Genomic DNA, 22,179 nt, shown 5'->3' with positions numbered 1-22,179 from the left:
GCTGATGTAGGAGATCTCCGCCGCGCAGGGAACGGACGGCACCGCCCTGGCCATGAAATAGCACCTGGGCAAACGGTGGTTGCAAGGGAGTTTGCATTTTAACCCGTAAAAAGGGTGTAAAGCACAGGAACAGCAAGGCCCCGTGTGTTAATGCTGCAAAGCAGTTTTACTGGGACGGATTCCATCGCCTCCCATTAATCTTCCAGACCTGGGTCCTGTACGTTTGTGCTTCCTGTTACGGAAGGACTCCTTCAGTGGGTCACCGTACGGGACTGCTGCAGCTGTAGAAACCCCTACAGGCACAGGCCGCAGGTTGAGCTGTGTGTGGTGCTAACACCTGTCTGCTGCTTGAGCCTTGGGGAGATTTATTTCCCCCTACAGCTACAAAGTCACAGAAATGACTTGACGCATGACAACAGCACAGGGATTTTCTTTCTCCAGCATTTATATTAATGCAAATCAAAGGGTATGGTTCTTCAGCTAATCCATATGTTGGTTCTAAAGTCTGCATCCATATGCACGCAGATACATTTATGTACTATTGTAAGGATGACCTAATATACACACATATCATGTACATACATTCCACAGTGTATTTATGGATCAGGTAGTCATAGAAGACAAAAAAGGTACATAATACTTTCCATGCATGAATCATGGTTGCCAAATTTCTTAATCTAAAACTTTGACTTCAAAATCCAGCTGTTACCACCTCTGGAACAGTTGCTTTAGATGTAACGTCCCAAGTCAGGCAACAGATAGCAACACACAGCATCTCAAAGGAAAGTAAACCCCAAACCAACATGCAAACAGGAAGGGCTTAAGGGTCAATGGTGAGTGCAATGACTCATCTGGAATCATCCTCTCATAATCCCTCATATCCTCTTCCTGGGAATTACACAGCCCATTCTCCAAAGGAAATTCTATCCCCATTCTCCCACTGGGTCTGCTTCATGTTAAACAACACAGCGGTGAAAGGGAAGCCCTGTGCTATCAGGAGCACATTGGCTCATTGTTTAATCTCAGGAAGAACCTACAAAGGTGTAGTTTACATCAGCACCTGGTGGGTGGCTTTTAAAAAACAAAACCAAACCCAAATACACATTGCCTTAAATGTGTAAGTTCTTCCTGGGGGAAGAAAAAAGGAAACAGAGAGCAGGCTGCTGTACAAATTCATGGGTAACTAATTCAGTCACACCTTAGCCTTTGCTTCCAGTTTTATAGCCAGTCCCAACTCCTGTCTCTCCCTTAGCAGCAGCATGCCCGATTGCTGTTCTAGCAGTAATATCCTTATAAATACCTGTTCTATCATTACAGTTGTATTTCTATACTGAAATAGGTTGTTTCTCTCCAATCCCAGCTGCACTGGGACAAGCCCCTTTACCTTGGCAGAACTATCTCGGCTCAGAGAGGTTGTATGGATTTAACTGTTTGATTAATTAATTGATTGTTTTGCCTCTAACCTGTACTATCAGGAGCACTGTCTGTGCCATCCCCAGGAAAATCAGAAGACAGCAGTACGAATTTGGGTCAGCGGCCTCTTTGCAGGCACCAGAATTTCCAGTGGTACCACTTTTCACTCTGCTGCCCAGCAGGAGACACACACCAACTCTGCTGCCGGGCACAGAAGAGGAGAACACAGTGTGTACTGCCCATGGCCTAACAGACTTCAAATCTCTACCATACCTTGACTATTAATTCCCCTCTCCGGAACTTTCACCCATTACTAGTAAAATTCTCGGGAAAATAAAGGCCCAGTAATAAACACAACAGGGAAGAAATTATTATTTTTATTTTTCAAAAGTATAAAAAACCTGTGCATTTGACAAAAGCTTTGAAAATCACAAAAAACTGCTGGGCTACTCCCTTTGTGTGAGGATCAGAGCAGGCAAACAGCTTAGCACTGATCTGATTAAACACATGAGCCTTGAAATTCAATACTAAATGCCAGTTGAAGTATTCTGCCCCATCCCTGCCAGCGTTCAAGGCCAGGTTGGATGGGACCAAACTCGCCAACAAAGTTTCCAAGGAGACACGGCGGAGGGCTCCTCCTAGCGTGTGTCCCCGCCTTGCTACACAAGCCATTGGAGAAAAGTCCAGGCACAAATTTGCCAAGAGAGTTTTCAAGTTGACAAGCGGGTAGTCTTGATTGCGGCACCAGGAGACATGGGGGATGTCCCCGTATGGCTACAGGAGACATCCTTATATAGTCCCTGGGCATGTATACATATTCATGAGGCTATGTATGGATTACATTAGTAATAATAATACATTAGTAATAATAATAATAATGTCATCTACATTAGTAGATGAAACTACAGGCGTGCACCAGCACACCCGGCAAGAAGAACTGGCATGGTTTAAGCTCAGCCAGTAGGGTTGAGATAAGAACAGTCCCGTAACTAAGGTATAACACAAAACCACTACTGCTGCCACCAGTAACAATAATGATAAGGGAAATAACAAGGGGTGAGAGTACAATCACCCACCTTCCGTCAACCGACACCCAGCCCAACCTGGCAGCGATCTGGGCGTTCCAGGTAGCTCTGTCCAGTTTATATCCTGGGCATGACATGCTGTGCTACAGCATAACCCTTTGGCTAGTTTGGGTCAGGTGTCCTGTCTCCGTTTCCTCCTGGCTTCTCCTGCCCCTCCTCACTGGCAGAGAAAAAGACTGAAAAGTCCTTGATCGGAGTAAATGTTACTTGACTCACCAAAGTCTTCAGCTGGTGCTAACAGCACTGTCCTCAGGCTAAAGCCAAAAACACAGCACTGCACCAACTACTAAAGAGAAAAATGACTGCTACAGCTGAACCCAGGCCAATGATCTTTAAGGCCCCTTCCAACCCAAACTGTTCTGTGATCCTATTCTGGCCCATCGCAGTTGAAACAAACAAACAAACAAAAAAAAACGCATTATTTTCTCCTCTGCTTTGAGCTGTTCAAATACACAAACCTTTTTATAGTTTGGCAGTTCAGTAAAACACTTCATTTAAATGCTATAGAAATGCAGGGCATTTCTGTACACTTTTTCTACAAATACGCATGGTTCAAGAAAGGAGCAGTCTTCAATTATGATTCCTTAACATTCAAAATCTACTAGGATTTTAGCTCTCCATCTGGGCATATCCTTGTACGTCAGACATCAGTGATACTCAGAGATATCAACTATCCTCAGCCAGAATCTCAGGGTATTCCTCCCAGAACTGGTCCCCGATAATGTCACAGTGCAGAGGAACAACTTTAGTCCTAGTCCGAGTCACTTCAACTTCCTTTTCTTCTGCTTCCCTTGGCAGTTTCATTTTCTTAGTCATGACTTCATTAACCTGAAAATACAGTTGACACATTAGCAGACAGGAAAGACTCCAGAGGAAATTCACAAATGGACAAGAACCAAAGCTACAAAAAAAGCAACTGTCAACCCTATAGCACACTACATAGCATCTTTTGAAAGAAAGCCTATTCTCAGTTCAACCATGAGCAGCTGAAACTGCATGTCATCATCACATGGCTTGAAGAAATGACCTGCAAAGTCACCTGATTCCAAATGTTCCCGAATAAAACACAGTATTTAATTTGGAATTATATAAAGCAAATGGGAAATCATGCAAATGTCATTACCAAAACCCGCCTGGAACATTCCTGTGTAAATTATATGTTCCTGCTCCGGCAGGAACAAGTGGAATCTCTAGCATACTGTGTGATACTGTGTGTGTGTGAACGGATTTCCAGGTGGAAGCCTCTATCTATTCCAATTAGGTCAAACAAAGTAATAGTAGGCCAAACAAAGAAACAGTAGGCCAGAAGGTCATAATTCCTTTGCAGTGGAAATACCTGGGATCTATTCCTGTGAAGGGCCCGACACAGGCCCCAACAATTATCACATCAAAATGTCAATAGTCACTGAAATGGAGTTTTTCAGGAAGCAGAATGCTTTCTGCATTTTCAAAGCTGCTAACATTAACAGACCAAGGGTACAATTCATTAAACAAAGCAGGTTTGTCTAGCAAAAACATCAGACTTGTGTAATTCACAGAATCAATAATGCTCTAAGGGACCTCTGCAGATCATCTAGTCCAACACCCCTCAGCCATGGATACATGGGTTAGCTCAACAGTCATAATTTGTACCTAAGTCACACTTCAAACACCAGTTTTTATACTGTGCTCATAGAGACACATCTCTCAAAAATATCTCCAAAATAATAAGATACTCACACATCATTACAAGGTAAATATGGTTAGTTAATACATAGGAATATGTTAAATACATAGACATATATTTGGGATATAGCTGGTCACCTTACAGCACAGCTTATCTGCCATAGTGTCCCTACTAAAACCCTGAGCGTGAAGCAAGTGGTAATACAGCTGTTTACCTTTTGCCATACTAAGGCAGCTCCTTCTCTGTACATCAGAGGTTTGTTGTTGTAGTTGATGTTGAATGCAGAAAAGAGTATTTCATTCTCATCTCCAGCCAAAGTCCCCTGGGAAGAACCGAAAACAGAAAACACTCTTAGAGAAAACCAAACAAACTGAATCTCTAGGGTAGAAAAAGGGTGAACACTGGATGCAAGACTGACATTCAGGCAGATTTTCACCTTTAAGTCACAGGGTTTAACTACCTCTTCCAACAGAGGAATTCCTTCCAACTGCCAAACGAGGATGTTAATACAGAGAAGGTTTTGTTGTCTGCGTGATTCCATTTTCCAGACAAGCCGATAAAAGTCAACAGACTCCAGGAGAAAATGATCTGCTCGAGCCTGCACGTTGAGGCAAAATCCTACAGAAGGGACTGGGGATCCATACTAGCTGAATCCTGCCAGAGTACTTCATGCACACATATACTGGATGTTTATATGACATTTCTATGGTTTCTGAGCATGCTACTGAAGGATTAAAATCCTACAGCCAAAAACCCAGTGTTTTCTAATCACGTCAGCACCTGTACAAGTGAGGAAGTCGTTGAATCAACATCCACAAAATTATTATTGTGAGAACAGACAATCCAGCCACGCCTGCTGGGTAGGCAAGTCCAGCTTTACAAATCTTAGGATTTTCTCTGTAGCTGGAAAACACATGATCTAAAAAGACTCTTACCTGCAGTCTATCCTGTGCTTGCACTGGTGTCAAACCATTTGCCTGTACAAGCACCCATAACACTGTATTATAAAGGTTATTGATACAGCCTACAGAAAAAAAGAGAGACAAAGACTAGTTATAAGATCTAAGTGACTACTCAGAAAAAACAGCTTTAGTTTCAGAGTTGTACTCAAGAAACAGCCAAGAATAAAACAGAATTAATAATACCAGTTGCTAGAGATGATATGATCTTTCTGATTAACTCTTAAGGTACTGCGTATCATGAGAATGACTAGAAGACACATTTCTTTGTAATTCTGAAATTGGAGAGCAGAGAGTGAAGGGTGTTTCTGTGCAATGCAAGTTGTCTTCATCTGAGCAATAGGGATTAGGCACCAACAAATGCCTAGGAAATAAATCCAATGGTGTGTTCTGGTGTGGAATATACAGCACTGATTGAACATCCACATCCCTTCAAGATTCCCCATGCTAAACAAACTTGGGACATAAAAAGTAGTAAATTCATTCTATTAATATTTAAAATATTTCTTGTGCTGAACTCACTCCCAGCATGCAACAAATATGGTTGTAACCTGAAGGCTCAAAATTCCAGCCAGTATTTCTGTACCCATACAAAGCCCAAAATGATCCTTCACTGATACCTATACACACTGGCAATAAAGGCATTTCTATTCAGAGACGAAGACGACTCCACTGCACAAATCTGTTTTCTAGAAACACTTACAATCTGCTTGTCTCCAGCAGAGATAGTTCTTTAAATTCTGGTGGCTGGGATACAACACAGTTCGGGCACCAAATCCTGGTGGGTACAGAAGTTGCTGCTCCTTGAAGTAATCCTCCCAATAGAAAACATAACTTCAGGCAAACTGGGAGACCACACGAGTCATGAACTTGCTTGCAAACACAAAGCAAAAGGGAAAAGAAAGAAATACCTCAATGTGATTTGTAGCTGTGATTATCTGAGGTATAAGTACCTATCATCCTGGTGGGCAGCAGCATTGCTTAAGTAATGGCCCAACTGATCAGCAACGACAGAGTCTTTTGGAGAACAGGAAATCCTGAGAATCAAGGAAGTTTGGAAAAGGTAACATTTGGTTAAAAGAATGGTTATTCTGTCAATGTTTGTTTCAGATGTTTCTATCAGCAATTCTGGTTTTAAATCCCTGTATCACTGAACGTGTTTTCCTGAAAGATCATGAACAAAGCCTTCACATGAAGAACCTGAATTAAATAGAGCATATGCACCCAAACACAGCCTAACTCTTAACTTCTGCATGTAGATAAAGGCAAACCTAAAGAACTAGAGGTTTAGGGATGTAGTATCAAAGCAGCTTTTACCTTGCTCTTCGTTTAAACCACCTACTCTTCTATTGGAAGACAAAACTGTATTCATCACTCTGGCCCGAAGCAGCAGCAATATCTTCCATCACTGCCCGGGCACACCTGGTCACCAGATGAAGAGCACAGGCATCATCTGAATTTTTGCACTCATGCTGCTCAGAAAACCTTCAAAGCAAAAATGGTTGAATAAGAACCCCTTAAGAAGCCACTAAAAATGACAACCCTTTTAGTTTCCTCACATTTGCCTTCTATCAATATTGATTTCCAGCAACCTGGCAATACAGAGAATTTGCTCCAGGTATGAAAAGCAATAACAAAAAACCTTTTTGCACACTCTGAAGAACCCATTCTCTTTCCCATCACTATCTCAGCCTAACCAGTCTTGCACCACTGGGTTCTGTATTTTACTTGGAAAAGGTGACAAATATAAACTCACTTTCTCCCATGCTGCCTTTTACACTCTATCCAATACAGGCAACATTATCATTTACTTCTTAAAACTTGACAGCTTTACCAGAACTCTGTGACAAACCCAGAGACCAAATCCCCAGCAACGGATACATCATCTAGCACTTGAGAACTGCGTTCTATTGATCACCAGAAAAGATGAACGCCGCACAGACACCGACACCAAACACAAATAAAACACGCTGTACACCAGTTGCTAGCCTTCCCCCAGCAACTGCTGCTCCCCTCAGACACTGGTATAACCGTTTCCCTACCACGCTGCCGAAGGCACCGTTATGAATCAAACCATGGCCCTCGGAGGCAAAGCACCGGTAGCAATCGGAGAGGCAGAGCTAAGGCCTCACTCTGGGGGTGAGGGGAAAGGAGGAGTTGTTAACCCTGCGGAACCCGCCCAGGCCGGGCAGGGAGTTGCCAAGGCTCCCGCATGGCGGCAGCCAGGGGCCGTTTCTCGGCCCAGCACTCACAGCCAGCATCCCAGCGCCTCCAGGGCTTCGCGCCTCCGTACCCCGGACCCGTCCCCCCCACTCCACTCGCTGAGGCGCCGCCAGAGCGACCACACCGCCAGAAGCGCCCCGGCCATGAGCTGCCCGCCCGCCCTCACCTGTGGAAGTTGCGGCCGTCCAGCCGCACCACTATCCAGCAGTTGGGCAGACACGTATCGTCCGCCTCGAAGTCCCGCACGTACTCGAACTTGCTTTTCGCCATGGACAGGAGGCGGCGGCAGCGGCCGCGCAAGCTGCGCACCCACCACCCGCTCCCGGCCGCCTTAGCTCCAGCGGCCCGCCCGCAGCCCAGCATGACCAGAGCGGAAACGGAAGCGGGGTGAACACCCCTCCCTCGGGGGAGCCGCTCTGTGCGTCTCGGCGGACCTCTCTATGGTTACAGCCTCGTCCCGGGGCGTGACCGGCGGCGGAGCCTCCGCCAACGGTCCTCGAGGCGCGCCCGTTGGTGGGCGTTGGCGGGAGGGCGCGGCGAGCTTTGGCATCAACGGCCGCGGGCGCCCTAAGGGGCGGCCTTGGGATGGAGAGGGGCCGGCGGCAGCGTCCGGTCCCCCGCAGCGGCCCCCGGCGGCCCCCGGCGGCATCCCGCCACCTCCGGCCACCGGAGGACAGCAAGGGTGCCCTCGGGGTGCTGCACATCAAAGTGGAGGAGCCCGGTGTGGAGCCGGGCAATGGCCAGGGCTACTGCGGGGATGGCAGAGAGTCAGGGGCAGGGTTCGGGTGCTCCCAGGTTCAGGAAGTGGGTGAAGAGGCTTGCGGTGCCATCAAGAGAGAAAGGGACCATGAAGTGTTTGGCGGTGAATGCCAGAAGGAGGTGAAGGTGCTGGAGAAGTGGGGGAATGGGAAGGAGCCCTGGAGAGACGGTGCTGTCAAAGTGGAGATGCCTGGTGTGGCCTTTGAGGCCTTTGGGGTGAAGGTGGGAAAGGATGATGCTCTGGCTGGATCTTTCTGTGGGCCTGCCAATGCTCTGGCTGGATCCCTGTATGGGCCAGTTTCTGCTCCTACTGGATCCCTGTGTGGGCCAGTTCCTGCTCTGGCTGGATCCCTGTGTGGGCCAGTTCCTGCTCCTACTGGATCCCTGTGTGGGCCAGTTCCTGTTCCCACTCGATCCCTGTGTGGACCAATTCCTGTTCCCACTGGATCCCTATGTGGGCCAGTTTCTGCTTCCGCTGGATCCCTGTGTGGGCCAGTTCCTGTTCCCACTGGATCCCTATGTGGGCCTCTTCCTGTTCCCACTGGATCCCTTTGTGGCCCTCTTCCTGCTTCCACTGGATCCCTGTGTGTTTCTGTTCCTATTCCCACTGGATCCCTGTGTGGGCCTCTTCCTGCTTCCACTGGATCCCTGTGCGGGCCAGTTCCTGTTCCCACTGGATCCCTGTGTGGGCCTCTTCCTACTTCCACTGGATCCCTGTGTGGGCCTCTTCCTGCTCCCGCTGGATCCCTTTGTGGGCCTCTTCCTGCTCCTGCTGGAGCCCTGTGTGGGCCTGTTTGTACCAGCATTGATGACGGCAAGGTGCAGCTACGTAAAGGTTTTGGGTTCCTCTCTGAAGATATGAAGATCCCGGTTGTGGTTCACCCTTTGCCTCCTGGGACCCGCATCCAGATCCAAGGCCCTCTGCCATCAGGCCTGCTCCACATGCCTAAAGTGCCGGTGAAAAAAGTGCCACTTAAAACGCAGTCTTTACTGGAGCCTTCTGTAAAGATCGAAACCAAAAACATTCCCTTCACAGTACTCCCCGCCGATGCAGGTATTATATTAAGAGAGCTTGCAAGGGTTCTGTAAGTGGCACACAGGTAATCAGATAGGAGAACGTAACTGGAGAGAAGCGTCCCTTTGGATAGAGTGGAGTTTGTACAGCTCTCTTCTTCAGTGTGAGATGTAATAAACATGTGGGAGCATGTTTGTTAAACTCACTGCAGCTTTGTCCACTTACTCCCTGATTACATTAAACCCATTATAACAGTGTTCAGAATTGCACTGAGATGTGATTGCAGGTTTTAAGGTCAGGAGTCTGCTTGATTTTGAAAGCTGTGAAGCATTCATACACCTCGCTCAGAAAACTTGCACATGATGAATGAGGAACATTTGAAATACCTGCATTAGATTTATTTTTTTTTAAAGATAACTAGGTTTTCAAAACTAGGTTTTCAAAATTAATGACTTAAAAGTGAGGTCTGAAAGAATAGAAGACTTTTCCCCTTTATTGATAATGTAGAAGAGCTCATTTTAAAACCATTTTCAGAGAGGACATCACTTGCTCAGGGATCAGTTGTGAGGCATCTGGGGGGCTCATCATGACACCAAACCAATCTAAATGCAGTCTGTGTTTACAAAGAGCCAAGCTGGGTGTCATGTAACAGTCATTGGGTAATGCAGGTTCCTCCAGCAAAATGAGTCCAAATCAGAGAAAAGAGAGAGGGAAATCAACAGCCAAAAACCCAAACTGGGAACAATCTCAGCTGAGAAGCCAGGGACTCCACAGGTGTGGGACTAAGCTGCTGTATCACCATTATATCTGGTCCCTGCTTCCCTAGGGTTTTGGGTATGTAGGTCTAGCGGAGAAGGCAAATTTGCAGTGACATGATCTGCACTATACAATGTTTAGTTTACAAATTCATAACAAAACAATCTAGCCAAATGAAACCCAAAGCAGGGTGTTTGCAGTCCCGTATGCTGCTTTTGGGCTTTTTCTGTCTTTTTATTTAATACTATTTAACAAAAGCCAGGTAAGTGATTCCTTGGGCAGTGGTTCAGTGGAGGTCAGTGAAGAGCACTCCCTTACCCTTAGTTATTTTTCTAGGAACTGCTCTCCAAATATGCATTGAGCTTTATGTATTCCAAAGCTCCAGTGATTCTTCTGGTTGGTGCCAAATATCCTCTTTATGCACTATTGAATGTAACCTGTATGCATATATTGCATGGCAGATGATCCTCTTTCCTTATTCTGTTGCACAGGTATGCCAGACACTCCATTTAGCAAGGACAAAAATGGCCACGTGAAGCGTCCAATGAATGCATTTATGGTATGGGCAAGGATTCATCGCCCCGTCCTAGCAAAAGCTAACCCAACTGCCAACAATGCAGATATCAGTGTTCAGCTTGGATTGGAGTGGAGCAAACTGACTGAAGAGCAGAAGCAGCCCTATTATGATGAAGCTCATAAAATAAAACAAAGGCACAGAGAGGAATTTCCTGGTAAACAAGTAACAAGTCTTTTATTTACCTGAATGCTTCAGAAGTGCGAGATATTTTGAGAAGTGTATCTCTTTCATTAGAGCAAGTAATAGAAAATGATGACAAAAGTTTCAAACATGCAGTCCTCATGTCAGCTTTCTAGTGCATGAAAGCACATTAATTCTTTACAGCATCCAAAATGATGTTTCACCCTTCATAGCCTCTAACCACAGCTACAGCAGCTTTCCTGAATGTTTTAGTAGTCTAATAGCCAGATAGTGAGTTTATTGTGAGCATGGCCTGCTGCATCATTTCATGTCCTCCAGAAAGAGTTGCCCAGGTGGCCTGTGGTGACACATGCATCCATTCCTTAAAAGCAGGAAAAGGAAATGCCACAGGAAGCACAAACAGCATTGTATATTCTGTGGGATTCTTCCATGTGTAGACTTGGGATTCCCAAATAATGGTGTGGAAGATGTTGTTTCTCAACCTTTCATCAAAAAGGTTAAAAATTTGTACCCTTCACAAATCCCTTTCTCCGTAATGCTGCAGTTCAGTAAAACAGCAAAAGTACTTTGAACACTCTTTTTAAAAGCTGTTGAGATACCAAGTGTTGTGATCCTTTCTCTCTCTGTTGTCTTAATCCTGCTAGTTCATGATTATGGCTAATCTGGGCAGATAACATCTGACTAATCTGTCATAAACAAGGAAAAGATAAAAGTCTCTCTCATCCCCTTCTCATTGCACCCTTCAAAAGAAAAAAGGGCTTCTTTAAAGTGGCATTAAGGGTTAGACTATGCAAGAACCCAAGCTGCTCAGTGTAAATTCATAATATACATCTCTCATATATACATATATATACATAATATACATCTCATATATATACATAATATACATCACTTAGTGTTTGGTTAATCTTGTAAGGTAAAGCCAAATGTACTCCTCCAAAATCTGTACAGGGTTCCTAATATGTCATATTTTCCACTGTCTCTTGTAAACTGCAGGTATGTGTGAGACTTAATGGGTTAATGAAGCAATCAGGAGAGATCTACATTTTTAATAGAATCACAGAACGGTGTGGGTTGGAAAAGACCTTAAGGATCATCTAGTTCCAACCCCCTGGCACAGGCAGGGACACCTTTCACTAGACCAGGTTGCTCAAACCCTTGTCCAACCTCACCTTGAACATTTCCAGGAATGGGGAATCCACAATTTCTCTGGGAAACCTGTTCCAGTGCCTCATCACCCTCATAGTGAAGAATCTTTCCCAATGTCTCAGATACAGTCATAGTTTATTTTCACACCAAAAGCCCGTAATACAGTATCATGTTCTCCTTAACGTGCTTCCCTCAGCAAGGCCATGTCACTCTCCATTGTTCTGCTTTTCTTTGTCTCACAGTTACTATTTAGTAATATAAAGCCAATGCCCAAATATGTCAATTTTATTTCCACCTCTGATAAAATGCCCATTTGCTGGGTCACTGAAACAAATGGGGTATTGCCATTGACTATAGGAGACACTTTGGGACTCTTTCTTTTTTTATATATTTTAGAATTGCAGATCCCATAACTTCATGTAAAGAATGAGACCATCAAAAAAATGGGACATCTGTGTCTTTTTTCATCTCTGACAGATTGGGTTTATCAACCACGACCAAGCAAAAGGAAGCGTTTTGCACTGCCTGTCTCTGCTATATTTCCCGGTGTTTCTCAGAGTGTCATCACTACAAATCCAGCTGGCATTTGTCCCATCCAGTCACCTGCTTACTCTGTTGTCATCCCCAATGTTAAGAACAGCATTGGATATCCAGTCTGTGAGTTTTCAGTAGTGAATGATTTTAAAAATTCAGAATTTACCTATTGTAATAAAAGTTATGTATGTAGTAGTGTAGATGTACTTAAAACAATTTCTTGGTCTTTCTTGACACCACTAGTTCTATCAGTCCTCTGCACTGCGTCTCCATCTCCCCATCTCTACCTACTGTTTCCTCAGCCTTTTAAATCCTTCTGGCTTTTTCATTGCCCACAGATCACTGCTATTGTATTTGTAGCTCTGGTTCCCTCCCTCTCAGTCTTTTTGGATATCTGTTACTCAACACTTGCTTTCTGTCAAGCTACAGCTGTTTCCTTTTCTTGTCCTGTCTCTACCTCACATGTCTTACCTCAGCAGCTCTAACTGCACTAGTGCTCAACCCTGTCCTACCACTTCTAAAACAGCCCATTAGCTCAGTCCATGGCACCTCCACCCTGGTTTTAATGTTTCTTCATAGTGAGGGCAACATTGCTCTAGAGCAAATGCTCCGCAACTTAGGCTGCTTACAAGAGAGAGCAGACAGAACTGTCAACAAGGACATCCAAAAGGATGCTAGTAGGGTGTTAGTAAGGTGTGTGCTGAAATGATAAAGCAGTCACTAAATCTGAAAAAGAAAGTTTTCATTGGTACGTTTTCCATGAGCAAGTTACTTAGCTATCTAGGCACACCAGTTCTGCATGTAGGTGTTATGGACTTGCACATGCTCACAGTTTGAGCTCAGCTTTATACAAACAAAAATAGAATTAGAGAAGGAATATATTGAAAAATTGCACCTAGCCTGGAAGGATTTTGATAAGACATCAATATGGGCAGTGAAATAGGATATAGTATGAGAGCCAACAGTCCTGTGTAATAGCTGACCTGCTCATTTTGTAGTGTAGGAAGTCTGGCTCAGTATATGAATAGTGGATTTCAGCAACCAATAGCTTAATGGCATTTTTAAGCATACTGACAAGGGCTGCTCCCTTTACGATGAGACAAGAAAATGAAATGCCTGTTTACACTGTGTGGTAATATTCAGAGATGTAAAAGAGAACACTCAGATTTGTTTAGGTGAAGTTCTGAGTTAATGATGTGATCCGTTCTCAAACTCTTCTGTAAATTTGACTGAATAAAGTACTAATTTTCTTACCCTGGTATATTTTACAACGTTATGCTGTCCTCCGATGCTACTATGTATCATTCCAGAGTTTACTATCCTATTGTGATTGAAATTATTCTTAAATACAAGCTGTAAAGATCTAGATGCATCTAAGTCCTGTTGACTTGGAATTTAGACTCTTAAACTAGGTAGTGGGCTTTGAAAATAAGTATACAATGTGTTTTGCAATCTTTTGTATAAAGGCAGCTCTGTTGACAGGAGGTGTGATTTGAAAGTGTACATTCAAGTGTACTGCAAAACATTTAAAAGTGAAATTGGCTAGTGGGTACTGTGCTGGTGAAACAAGAAAGCAAGCATATTGGAGAGTAGGGTGTTTTAACTGTTGCTTTTGCTTCTCATTGCTGCTTTGGCACCACAAATATTTGTTAGGAATTTGGCTCACTCAAAGGAAGCAAGTAGATCTGGGAGGTTTCTGTGCTTCAGACACTAAAAACACACTCCAGTCCCATTCTGTGACCATATCAGGACATGACAGAGACCTCACCAGCCTCATATCCTCAACACTCACTAACCAATTCCTTCTTTCACCCTTGGGTTTCTGTGAAAGGTTGGCTTGTCTGAGCTCCAAGTAGCGTATGACAGTGAGTTGCAACAAAGTAATGCTAGGACGTGTTTTGGGGAAAATGGATCTGGCTCTGCCTGTGGTTTGCTATACTGCCGTTTGTGAAATTACTTCCTCTGTTCATGTCTGATAAATAACTGTTCTGTTTCCTAAAGGTGAGCCTCCGGCCATACGTCTGCCAGCTTCTTCCATTCAACCTGCTGGTCCAATTACTCTTTTCCAGACTACTAGTGCAAACACTGCATCAGTGGCTGTTCCAGCTCCAGCCCTGCCCCTGCCCCCTGTAATTTCACCACAGCGCTTTGCTCAACCTGCTAAGACAGAAGCTCTTGATGCGTCATCTGGGCTCAATTGCTCTCTGAAGACATCTGCACCAGTTTTTATTGAGAGCTTCAGTGGAAACCCAAGTAACATAGCCAACACTAATGGCAGATTTTCTGCCTCTAATAGTGAGCCCCCCAGGGAGTACCCAGGAGTTTCTATTTTCCCTAGAGGTTTACCTCTTCCCCAGGCTACCCCTTTTCTCCACTCACATGTCTATGACATTGCTCAGCCAGCTGGTCTGTTTGGAGTACCTCTTCGGTTTCCATTTTGCCACTCTTGCATTGTACCTGGACCTCACTATTTCCCATCAAGGTAATGAAACCTTTCACTACAATACCAGTAAGAACAAATACTAAAAGGCAGTCTTTTGACTTAGAGAAAGCAGATGGTGCCTTCAGCAGGAAAGGTGCTCTTAGTTTCCTATCCCTCCTGTGTGGTGGGAGGCTGCTCGTAATTTATGCCCAGTTCCTGAAGGCTCCATAGTACTGTTGCAGTAATCGGCACTGACGGACCCACAGTAAATAGAAGTATCTGCTTTCCACTTTATGCATCTAAGTGCAGTTGATTTCCACTGAAAAGCATTAGGTAGTGTACCTATATTTAGAAACTGATCAGATAGAATTACAGTAGGTGTGTGAGATGTCTCCTGGTACTATCATTGGGGCTGGCATAACTACCAATATTTCTGAATCCCAGCCTGGTGGGAAATATCTCCAGAATTCTTATATAAGTAGTAATACCTGTTTGGTTTTTTTTTATTTTCAAGTCTCTGGGCAGTTAGTCAGAAATCACCTAATCTGAGAATTTACAAGCTAACACATGTAATATTCTGTGGGTATTTCCTAAGCTAAGCATGATCAGAAGGCACCAATGCCCTCCCAGCAGCAGGTGTGCTGCTCCAACACAAGTCGACTGATGGCCTACTGGTGCTTATTCTTTGTAAGGCATCATTTTTATTTCAGGACTATGCAATATCAAACATAACAAATTATTATGACAATTAGACTGAAGTTATGCCTGTTTATACACTGCTCATTCATACTAATAGCAGCAACCAGTATTTTCCTAGAGCAGTAAGTTACCCAGTCAGAAATTAAGGCTGATGACCTATCAAACCTTAAAGACATTGGAAATACAAGATGTCCTTTAAAGAAATACAGGACACATATTCCCAAAATTGCTCAAGATGAACTTTGCTTAGCCCTTGGTCTCTGGAATTACAGTTTTGTGAAGCCTCTGAAGGAGAGGAGTGTTCTTGTACCATAAAAGACTGCTCTGAGTTCACACATTAGCAGGCTTCAGAAGGCTGCCAGCTTTGCTTATACCAGGATCTTTCTAATACAATGATTCATAATTTCACATTCCTATAAACACATTTCTCGCATACAAGACTCATAATTTATGAGTAGCCCTGACAGTGCAAATGCATGTATGCAGATTTTTGCACTAAGAATTTAAAGATTAGACTGGAAAGATGTATCATTTCCCCTAGGCCTCAACAGACATTGTACCAACATCTTTAGAACATCTACGCTGTTTATAACTGTACATTCTCCAAACAGTAACATTGACAACCACAAGGATCCTCTGTCAGTCCTCCTATTTAATAAGAGTGTAGCAGATGCAAGAGTTTGCTTCAAAAAATAAGTAACAGTGTTTTACCCAATGTCTGTCACAGATTTTGGCATAGAGAAATAACACGAACTGACTTTTGGTGCCTTTTTTTTTGCTGTTTTGGGCATACTGGTTAACATACTGCAGGCTGACCAGATGCTAGTTTATCTGTGGTGTTATTTCATTCATAAATACATTGGGGTTTGAGTTTGTTTTCAAAGCAACATCATGCATGTATCTAGCATGAAGGGGTGCACATGCACAGATACAGAATTTGTGCACAACTCTTGTTATGGGCCCTAGTGTTTAAATTAGGCAAGGTTTTGAAGTATGCGTTCTGAATATTTCAACAGGGAAAGCTGGCTAGCAGAGAACATTAGTGTCATTCTGTTTTTCGCAGCTGAACAGCAATCTGCCTTTCTGAAGCCAACTTTCAATCTCTCTAATTGCAGCACATGCTCATTCAGCCGTCCCCCATTTGGCCGTGCGAATTTCCCCAACTCAGTGCCTGAATGCTTTGGCTTTTCTGAAGACAAGTACCAAAGGCAGGAATTGATGTTTCCAGCTCTGGAGGGAGCCTATCCTTCCAAGGAACACCCAGAAGAAGGCACACGTGAGAACCAACACATCTGTGTGCGCCTTGAAGCAGTATCCTCTCACAGCAACTGGAATGAGGGGCAGGTTGTAAGGCCCGTACCACAGCTGGGTGTTGGAGGACTGGAGGAGCTTTTCTCAGCCACTCCATCTAGTTCCTCCAGCATCCGCATAGTCAGTATAACTGACAGCGATGAGGAAGAGGAATTAAAGTTGTTGCAAGAATTGTAATTTTTAAAACATTACAATCCACAGTTATATTTTAGAATGGGAAATAAATGTTTTCCTCAACATTGTCTTTTCAGTCAGTGTGTTCAATGGAAAACCCATCTCACTTGAGCAAGCTGCGCAGGTCATTTTGAAGAATCTGATGATCTGTTTACGTTTTGAGGCTTAGGCCCCCTATGTCCATTGGGATTGCATTGTTGATAGAGGTACAGGTGAAATTTCCACATGCTTCCAAACATAGCCCTAAGCCAATGTAAAGTAGATATAATCTGGGTTCTTTGCATTTTAAGTTTTCAGTCTCGTATCAGCCTTTTTATGCTTTTCTGCTTCTGTGGGTTCATAACTCTGTTTTCCAAGTCCAAGATCAAAACCTCTCATTTGAGAACTGCTGCATTTTGTAGGTAAAGAAGGCGTGAGTGAATCCTGTCTACCCTACATATTGCAACTGTGCTGTGAACAGCCCCCTGGTCCCACTGTATCTGCAATGCAGATGAACCATTAAAAGGGAAGTCTTATAAATAGTAGAAAATGTGTGTTCTGCCTAAATTATCTTCTCAGTGAAAGCTGATCTGGCCTGCAGGAATGCATGTGGGCAAATGGACCAATTCCTACACAAAGTATGTTTCAGGGTATAAAACAGCTGCTTCTGGGATTATTCTCTAGATCTAACTTTCTCCTTCTCCCATTTTTCTTTTTATACCCTATGTAGTAGGATAGAAGACATATTTCAATGCACCAGAACCTAGAATGGCTGCTTGCCATGGATAATGCAAATTTACTTCCTCCTATATGGGGATGTCCAGCAGTGGTTTAAAGGAGGTGCCTCAGAGCTGCATGGCTGTACCCTCTTCTTGTTGTGAACTTGCTGGTGCTTGTAGCTCAGTGAACTACCCACCTAAACCTGCCTTCCTATGAACCATTCCTTAGCATGCTCTGGCACCCCTCCATGGGGGAATTCTCTGTTGATAGAAGAAGGTTTTAGCTCCCATTTCTAGGTCATTTACAGACCACTTTTGAACTTATCTCCTAAATGCAGATTCCTGAATTGCCAAGTATCTTGGATGTTATTTCTCTTCTTGCAGTGTGTGAAGAGAGCTGTAGTCAGGGCCAGTCCCTTGGTGTGTGCCCTCCTGCAAACCTGATTCACAACAGGGCAAAGGGTACTTGAGACATGAGAGAGACATACTCTACTCTCTTATAATTCTTTTCTTCTTTCTCTACTGTTTACCATGATCTAAATGAAAAATCACCTCACATGCTTCCCAGCTTGAAAAACAAATCAAATGCAGATTTTCCAAACAGTTTGTTTTCCTCCTGCTGCTGTACAAGTCAAAAGATATTCAAGAGTGCTTCCCAGTGTGTCACTGCCTGTGGCTATCCATTTGCAGATACTTTTCCTCTCCAAAGCTACTGGAAAGTTTTGTGGATTGCATGGTATTAAAAGCCCTTTCACTGTTATACCTGTTCCCCTTCTCTTACAAGAATAATGATTTCAGTATCCTATGGCGTTGAAGTTTGCAGGTGGCATGGAGAGGACTACAGTGCTCTGCATGTACAAATACAGCTTAAAAGATGCAGCGTGTCTGCATGCCTCATCTTCTACCATTAAGTTCTTTTGCCTGCAGGAATGAAGCAAAAGTAGCAGCAGTGACCCACCCTTCAAAGAAAGCCCAGAGACTGCTTTGATATCATTTCACTAGCAGCACACTGGGACAAGCCCTTGCCTAGTACCTGATCATCTTACAGCATTTCACCCTCTTTGGCAGGACAGCTGCTCTAGAGCTCTTCCAAGTATGTCCTACATGGGTGGTGGAAAACCAAAGCTAAACAGAATATTCTTGGTCAGCCGAAGCTGTTCTCTACTGTTAAGACTCTGAGTAAAGAAGTTTGCTGTTAAATCACCAGTTCCCTTCATGGATTCACATCCTTCTTCCTTTGATCATTTCAAGTGATTTGAAGGAGGAAAATAATCTGAAAAATTGAAGATTTCTCGTTCCACTCAAGTCAGCCAAAGACATAAGAGTTCTTTCATCAGTGCAAGTGTCTGTAATGTAGAGGTAAGGCGGGACAAAAAGTCTTCTGCTTTCTCCTGCTAAGACTTTGATTCTTGGTAGCATTTTCTCCATTGTCAGCAGGAGGCTTTTCAGAGCCATTTGTTCAATGAGCTTTCCTATTTCTGAAGAGAGAGTTCCAATGAAATACTGCTGAGCTTTTAGTATGATACATGTCCAAGTCATTCTGTGCATAAGTCTGTTTCCTGAACAGGCATTCTCCTCTGTAGGTCTTTCTCTTTCCTTCTAGGTGGCTAACTCCTAATTTAATATGAAGGTAATGGGAGAATCATCATCTTTTGCTGTCCAGCTAACAACAATAGTGTAAAATCATCTTGCAAACTGTTGAGTAAGTACAGAAACCCCACTGCAAAAGCATTTCCATCAGCTTTGCCCCGAGGATACTGAAACACCTAATTTTCAAGCCCACTGATCAACTGTATGCACAGCCCCTTTGCCCTGGGTGCTGCTTGGAGGCTGCTGCTAATAGGTCTACCCATCCCTTGATCACAGGGGATGTAACTGATAAGGGAACAGAACAGAGACTTCCAAATTCCCAGCTGCAGACTTTTAATCAGGCAGTTGTGATCCTGGAGGAAATGAGTCTGAGCCTGTGTAATTCCAAGATAACCGAAAGCCTGACTTTTCTCTGTGAATCAGGCAAATGTCCCATTGACTTCGGGAAGAGCCTTTTGAAGAGATGGGTACAGGCAGGATCTGACTCATCTGGTGCCAGAGCAGGTAGTTATAGCATCCGAGCACTGCTACTAAGGCTAGAAGCCCTTGAGTCTTTCCATGCAACAGTGTCTCAGTAATGTAAGTGATGTATCACATATATATAGATTGAACTATAGATAGCAACTGCACAGCCTCTGATTATATTTTTATAGAGGGAGTTTCTGGTGATTATAAATTCAGATATCAATTCTCATATTACCAAGAGCCAAAGATAAAAATATCACTCTATAACAAATGCAAATATTGCATGTATTTTGTTTTTATGATACTTGAATGCTGACAACAATCACAAGCAGTCATTGGCCTGAGTATTGTCACTATCTCGAATTAAAGAACCTTTTTTTCTATTTAATGCTTTTTTTGAGCTGATCTTATAGATGGTCTTCTTATAGGGAGCAACCCCTATGAAGATTATTCATACTGAGGAGGTTTGTGACAATCTTTCAGTGCAAATAGACATGTTCCTCATCAAAGTGCTTGATTTTTTTTCCTTTGGGTAGACAGAAATTTTTTGCAGGAATGCAAGCAGAATAGCTGAATTTGTGTCTAAATTTGGCTTGCATTTTTACTTATTTATAATAAAGGCATCAACAATAGTGCCATTGTTTTCTTTTATATTACAAGCAGCTATAAATAAGTGGGGGAGTTCATAGAAAATGAAGTTTTCCTTTCAAGATCCTCCATATGATTAGAAAAGTGCAGAAATCTGGTTCCTGGATTTTTGCTCTGGGAAATAACATGATTTAGTTGTGTGAGGAAAACTTGTGACCTGTGTTCAGCTAAAAAGTCATTTATAGCCCACTCACCCTGATGAGTCCCTCTCTGTGTCACCAAGATGACCCAGCTTTCTTCTGTAGGGTTATATCAGGAATAAAGTGACTGTCACAAGATCGCAAAGGTTCAGCACGTGAAGTGCTGGGGGAGAAAAGGGATATATATGAAAGCCATAAATCAAAATGGTATCTTCAAATGGAAACACTCATATTCCCTTTGGGCAACAGTGGCAGGATTCAGCAAAGACCTTCAGTGAAAGGTGGTTTCAATAGTATAAATCAACCTCTGGACAAGAGACAAAACCATTACTATTATCTAGCAAACCTTTTTCTAAATGCAATATGAATTTCCTATCAGCCTGATTTACTGATATACTCAGAAGTGCAGCCAGGTGTAAATGCTCCCCATTTTTAAAGCTGGTTTCCTGGAGGTTCACCTACACAGGCACTTTAAGTAGAGATGAATGGAAAGGGCTGTCTGGATAATGTGGATCAATGGCTGGCTGAGGAGTACAACTAAGAGGTAATGCTTTTTCCTGCCACTCTGAGCTGACCCCGTAAAAATCTGTGTCAGCCCACCCTTGTTAGTGTGGCTGCAGCTGAGCTGGCTGGAACTCACAGCAGAAATACACTGACATGAGGCTGGAGAAGAGAGGGTTCCAGGAGACCCTATATCAGCCTTCCAGTATCTAAAGGGGCCAACAAGAAATCTGGAGAGGTGTGTAATGACAGGACAAGGGGGAATGGCTTTAACCTGACAGAAGGGATGTTGGGATGAGATCTTAGGAAATTCTTCCCTGTGAGGGTGCTGAGGCACTGGCCCAGAGAAACTGTGACTGCCCCATTCTTGGCAGTGTTCAAGGTCGGGTTGGATGGGGCTTGGAGCAGCCTGCTCTAGTGGAACGTGTCCCTGCCCATGGCGGGGGGGTGGAACTGGATGAGCTCTAAGGTCCCTTTCAACACAAACCAGTCTATGAGGGAAAACAGTTGCTTTTCACGAGCTCAGCGTATGCAGTCCACTAACTTGGACCCCACTCTCCTTGTGCAGCCCTGACCCCAGCAGCCAGCCACTGTGTCTGGTGGTCCTCCCAGTGCTCATCCCCCTGGAAGGCAGAGGACCAGCAAAGAGATGGTGAGTGGACTTCAACCAGTGGCTCAGCCCTGAAGGATGCAGGAGAAGCAGGGATGCTCCTTTGGGACCCTCATGGGAGTGAGTGGATATCCCTGAAAAGCAGCACAGGGAATATGAGCTGTGGATATTCCCAAGTCCTTCCCCAGGTCTGGCCCCTCCATCTGGCTTAAGGGGAAAGAAACAGTGAGCATCATCTTGCTTCTGCCTTTAAAACCCAGCCTGTATCCCCTAAGCTGTGCAGGGGCAGTGTATTTCCCAGGATTGGAAGGGTTTAGGATGCTTCTGGAACCATGGGTTTAGCTATGAACGATTTGCCAGGATTACACATAAACATAGCAAATGAATAAACAACTCAAGCCATAGTACAGCTCCTGCAGGATGCTCTTGACAATGATTTGGCTGCTTCCCTCCACCGGGTCTTCCCTCTTCGCTAGCTTTTGAGGCACAATAGATTTCCGTGCTGGAAAAAGAACCGCGGGGGGGAAGGGGGAGGATTTGCAGAGGGACCCCCAGGGGGGTGCTCAGGCTTCCCCCTGCCCCGCGGTGCCGAGGGGACAGCCCAGCCCCACCACTACTGCACCGGCTGCATCCCCGGGGTGGGG

General features: G+C 44.0%; 2 protein-coding genes across 3 annotated transcripts; one reads left to right on the top strand and one right to left on the bottom strand.

Annotated features, from left to right (window-relative positions):
• Nucleotides 1-3,144: 3,144 nt before the first annotated feature.
• THG1L (tRNA-histidine guanylyltransferase 1 like) lies at nt 3,145-7,744 on the bottom strand. The gene is given in 6 exon segments (XM_062607515.1): nt 3,145-3,326; nt 4,379-4,486; nt 5,100-5,188; nt 5,827-5,996; nt 6,441-6,608; nt 7,513-7,744. Coding segments are annotated over 6 exon segments (894 nt in total). The 5' UTR covers nt 7,710-7,744; the 3' UTR covers nt 3,145-3,164.
• Nucleotides 7,745-8,095: 351 nt separating this feature from the next.
• SOX30 (SRY-box transcription factor 30) lies at nt 8,096-16,950 on the top strand. Of its 2 annotated transcripts, none has more exons than XM_062607514.1 (5): nt 8,096-8,225; nt 10,368-10,607; nt 12,221-12,400; nt 14,279-14,759; nt 16,514-16,950. In XM_062607514.1, the coding sequence occupies exons 1-5, from the start codon at nt 8,213-8,215 to the stop codon at nt 16,884-16,886; spliced, it is 1,287 nt and encodes a 428-aa protein (XP_062463498.1). In that variant the 5' UTR covers nt 8,096-8,212; the 3' UTR covers nt 16,887-16,950. The 2 variants fall into 2 exon arrangements, with proteins under 2 accessions (XP_062463498.1, XP_062463497.1); XM_062607513.1 differs by having other exon boundaries at nt 8,153-9,159; nt 14,574-14,759; nt 16,514-16,759.
• The last annotated feature ends 5,229 nt before the right edge of the window (nt 16,951-22,179 follow it).

Source organism: Pezoporus occidentalis, unplaced genomic scaffold (genome assembly GCF_034315485.1).
Source record: "Pezoporus occidentalis ecotype Australia unplaced genomic scaffold, CSIRO_AGI_Poc_V1 ctg124, whole genome shotgun sequence".
Lineage (NCBI taxonomy): Eukaryota > Metazoa > Chordata > Aves > Psittaciformes > Psittacidae > Pezoporus > Pezoporus occidentalis.
Note: the sequence above shows the minus strand (reverse complement) of the source record. Positions and strands in the feature narration are given on the sequence as shown.

Excerpts from the sequence above, each read along its gene's own strand:
- SOX30 (XM_062607513.1), top strand. The coding sequence starts at position 8,292 with ATGCCTGGTGTGGCCTTTGAGGCCTTTGGGGTGAAGGTGGGAAAGGAT. Across the intron at positions 10,608-12,220 it reads GCACAGAGAGGAATTTCCTG|ATTGGGTTTATCAACCACGA; the intron begins GTAAACAAGTAA and ends CATCTCTGACAG. Across the intron at positions 14,760-16,513 it reads CCTCACTATTTCCCATCAAG|CACATGCTCATTCAGCCGTC; the intron begins GTAATGAAACCT and ends CTCTAATTGCAG.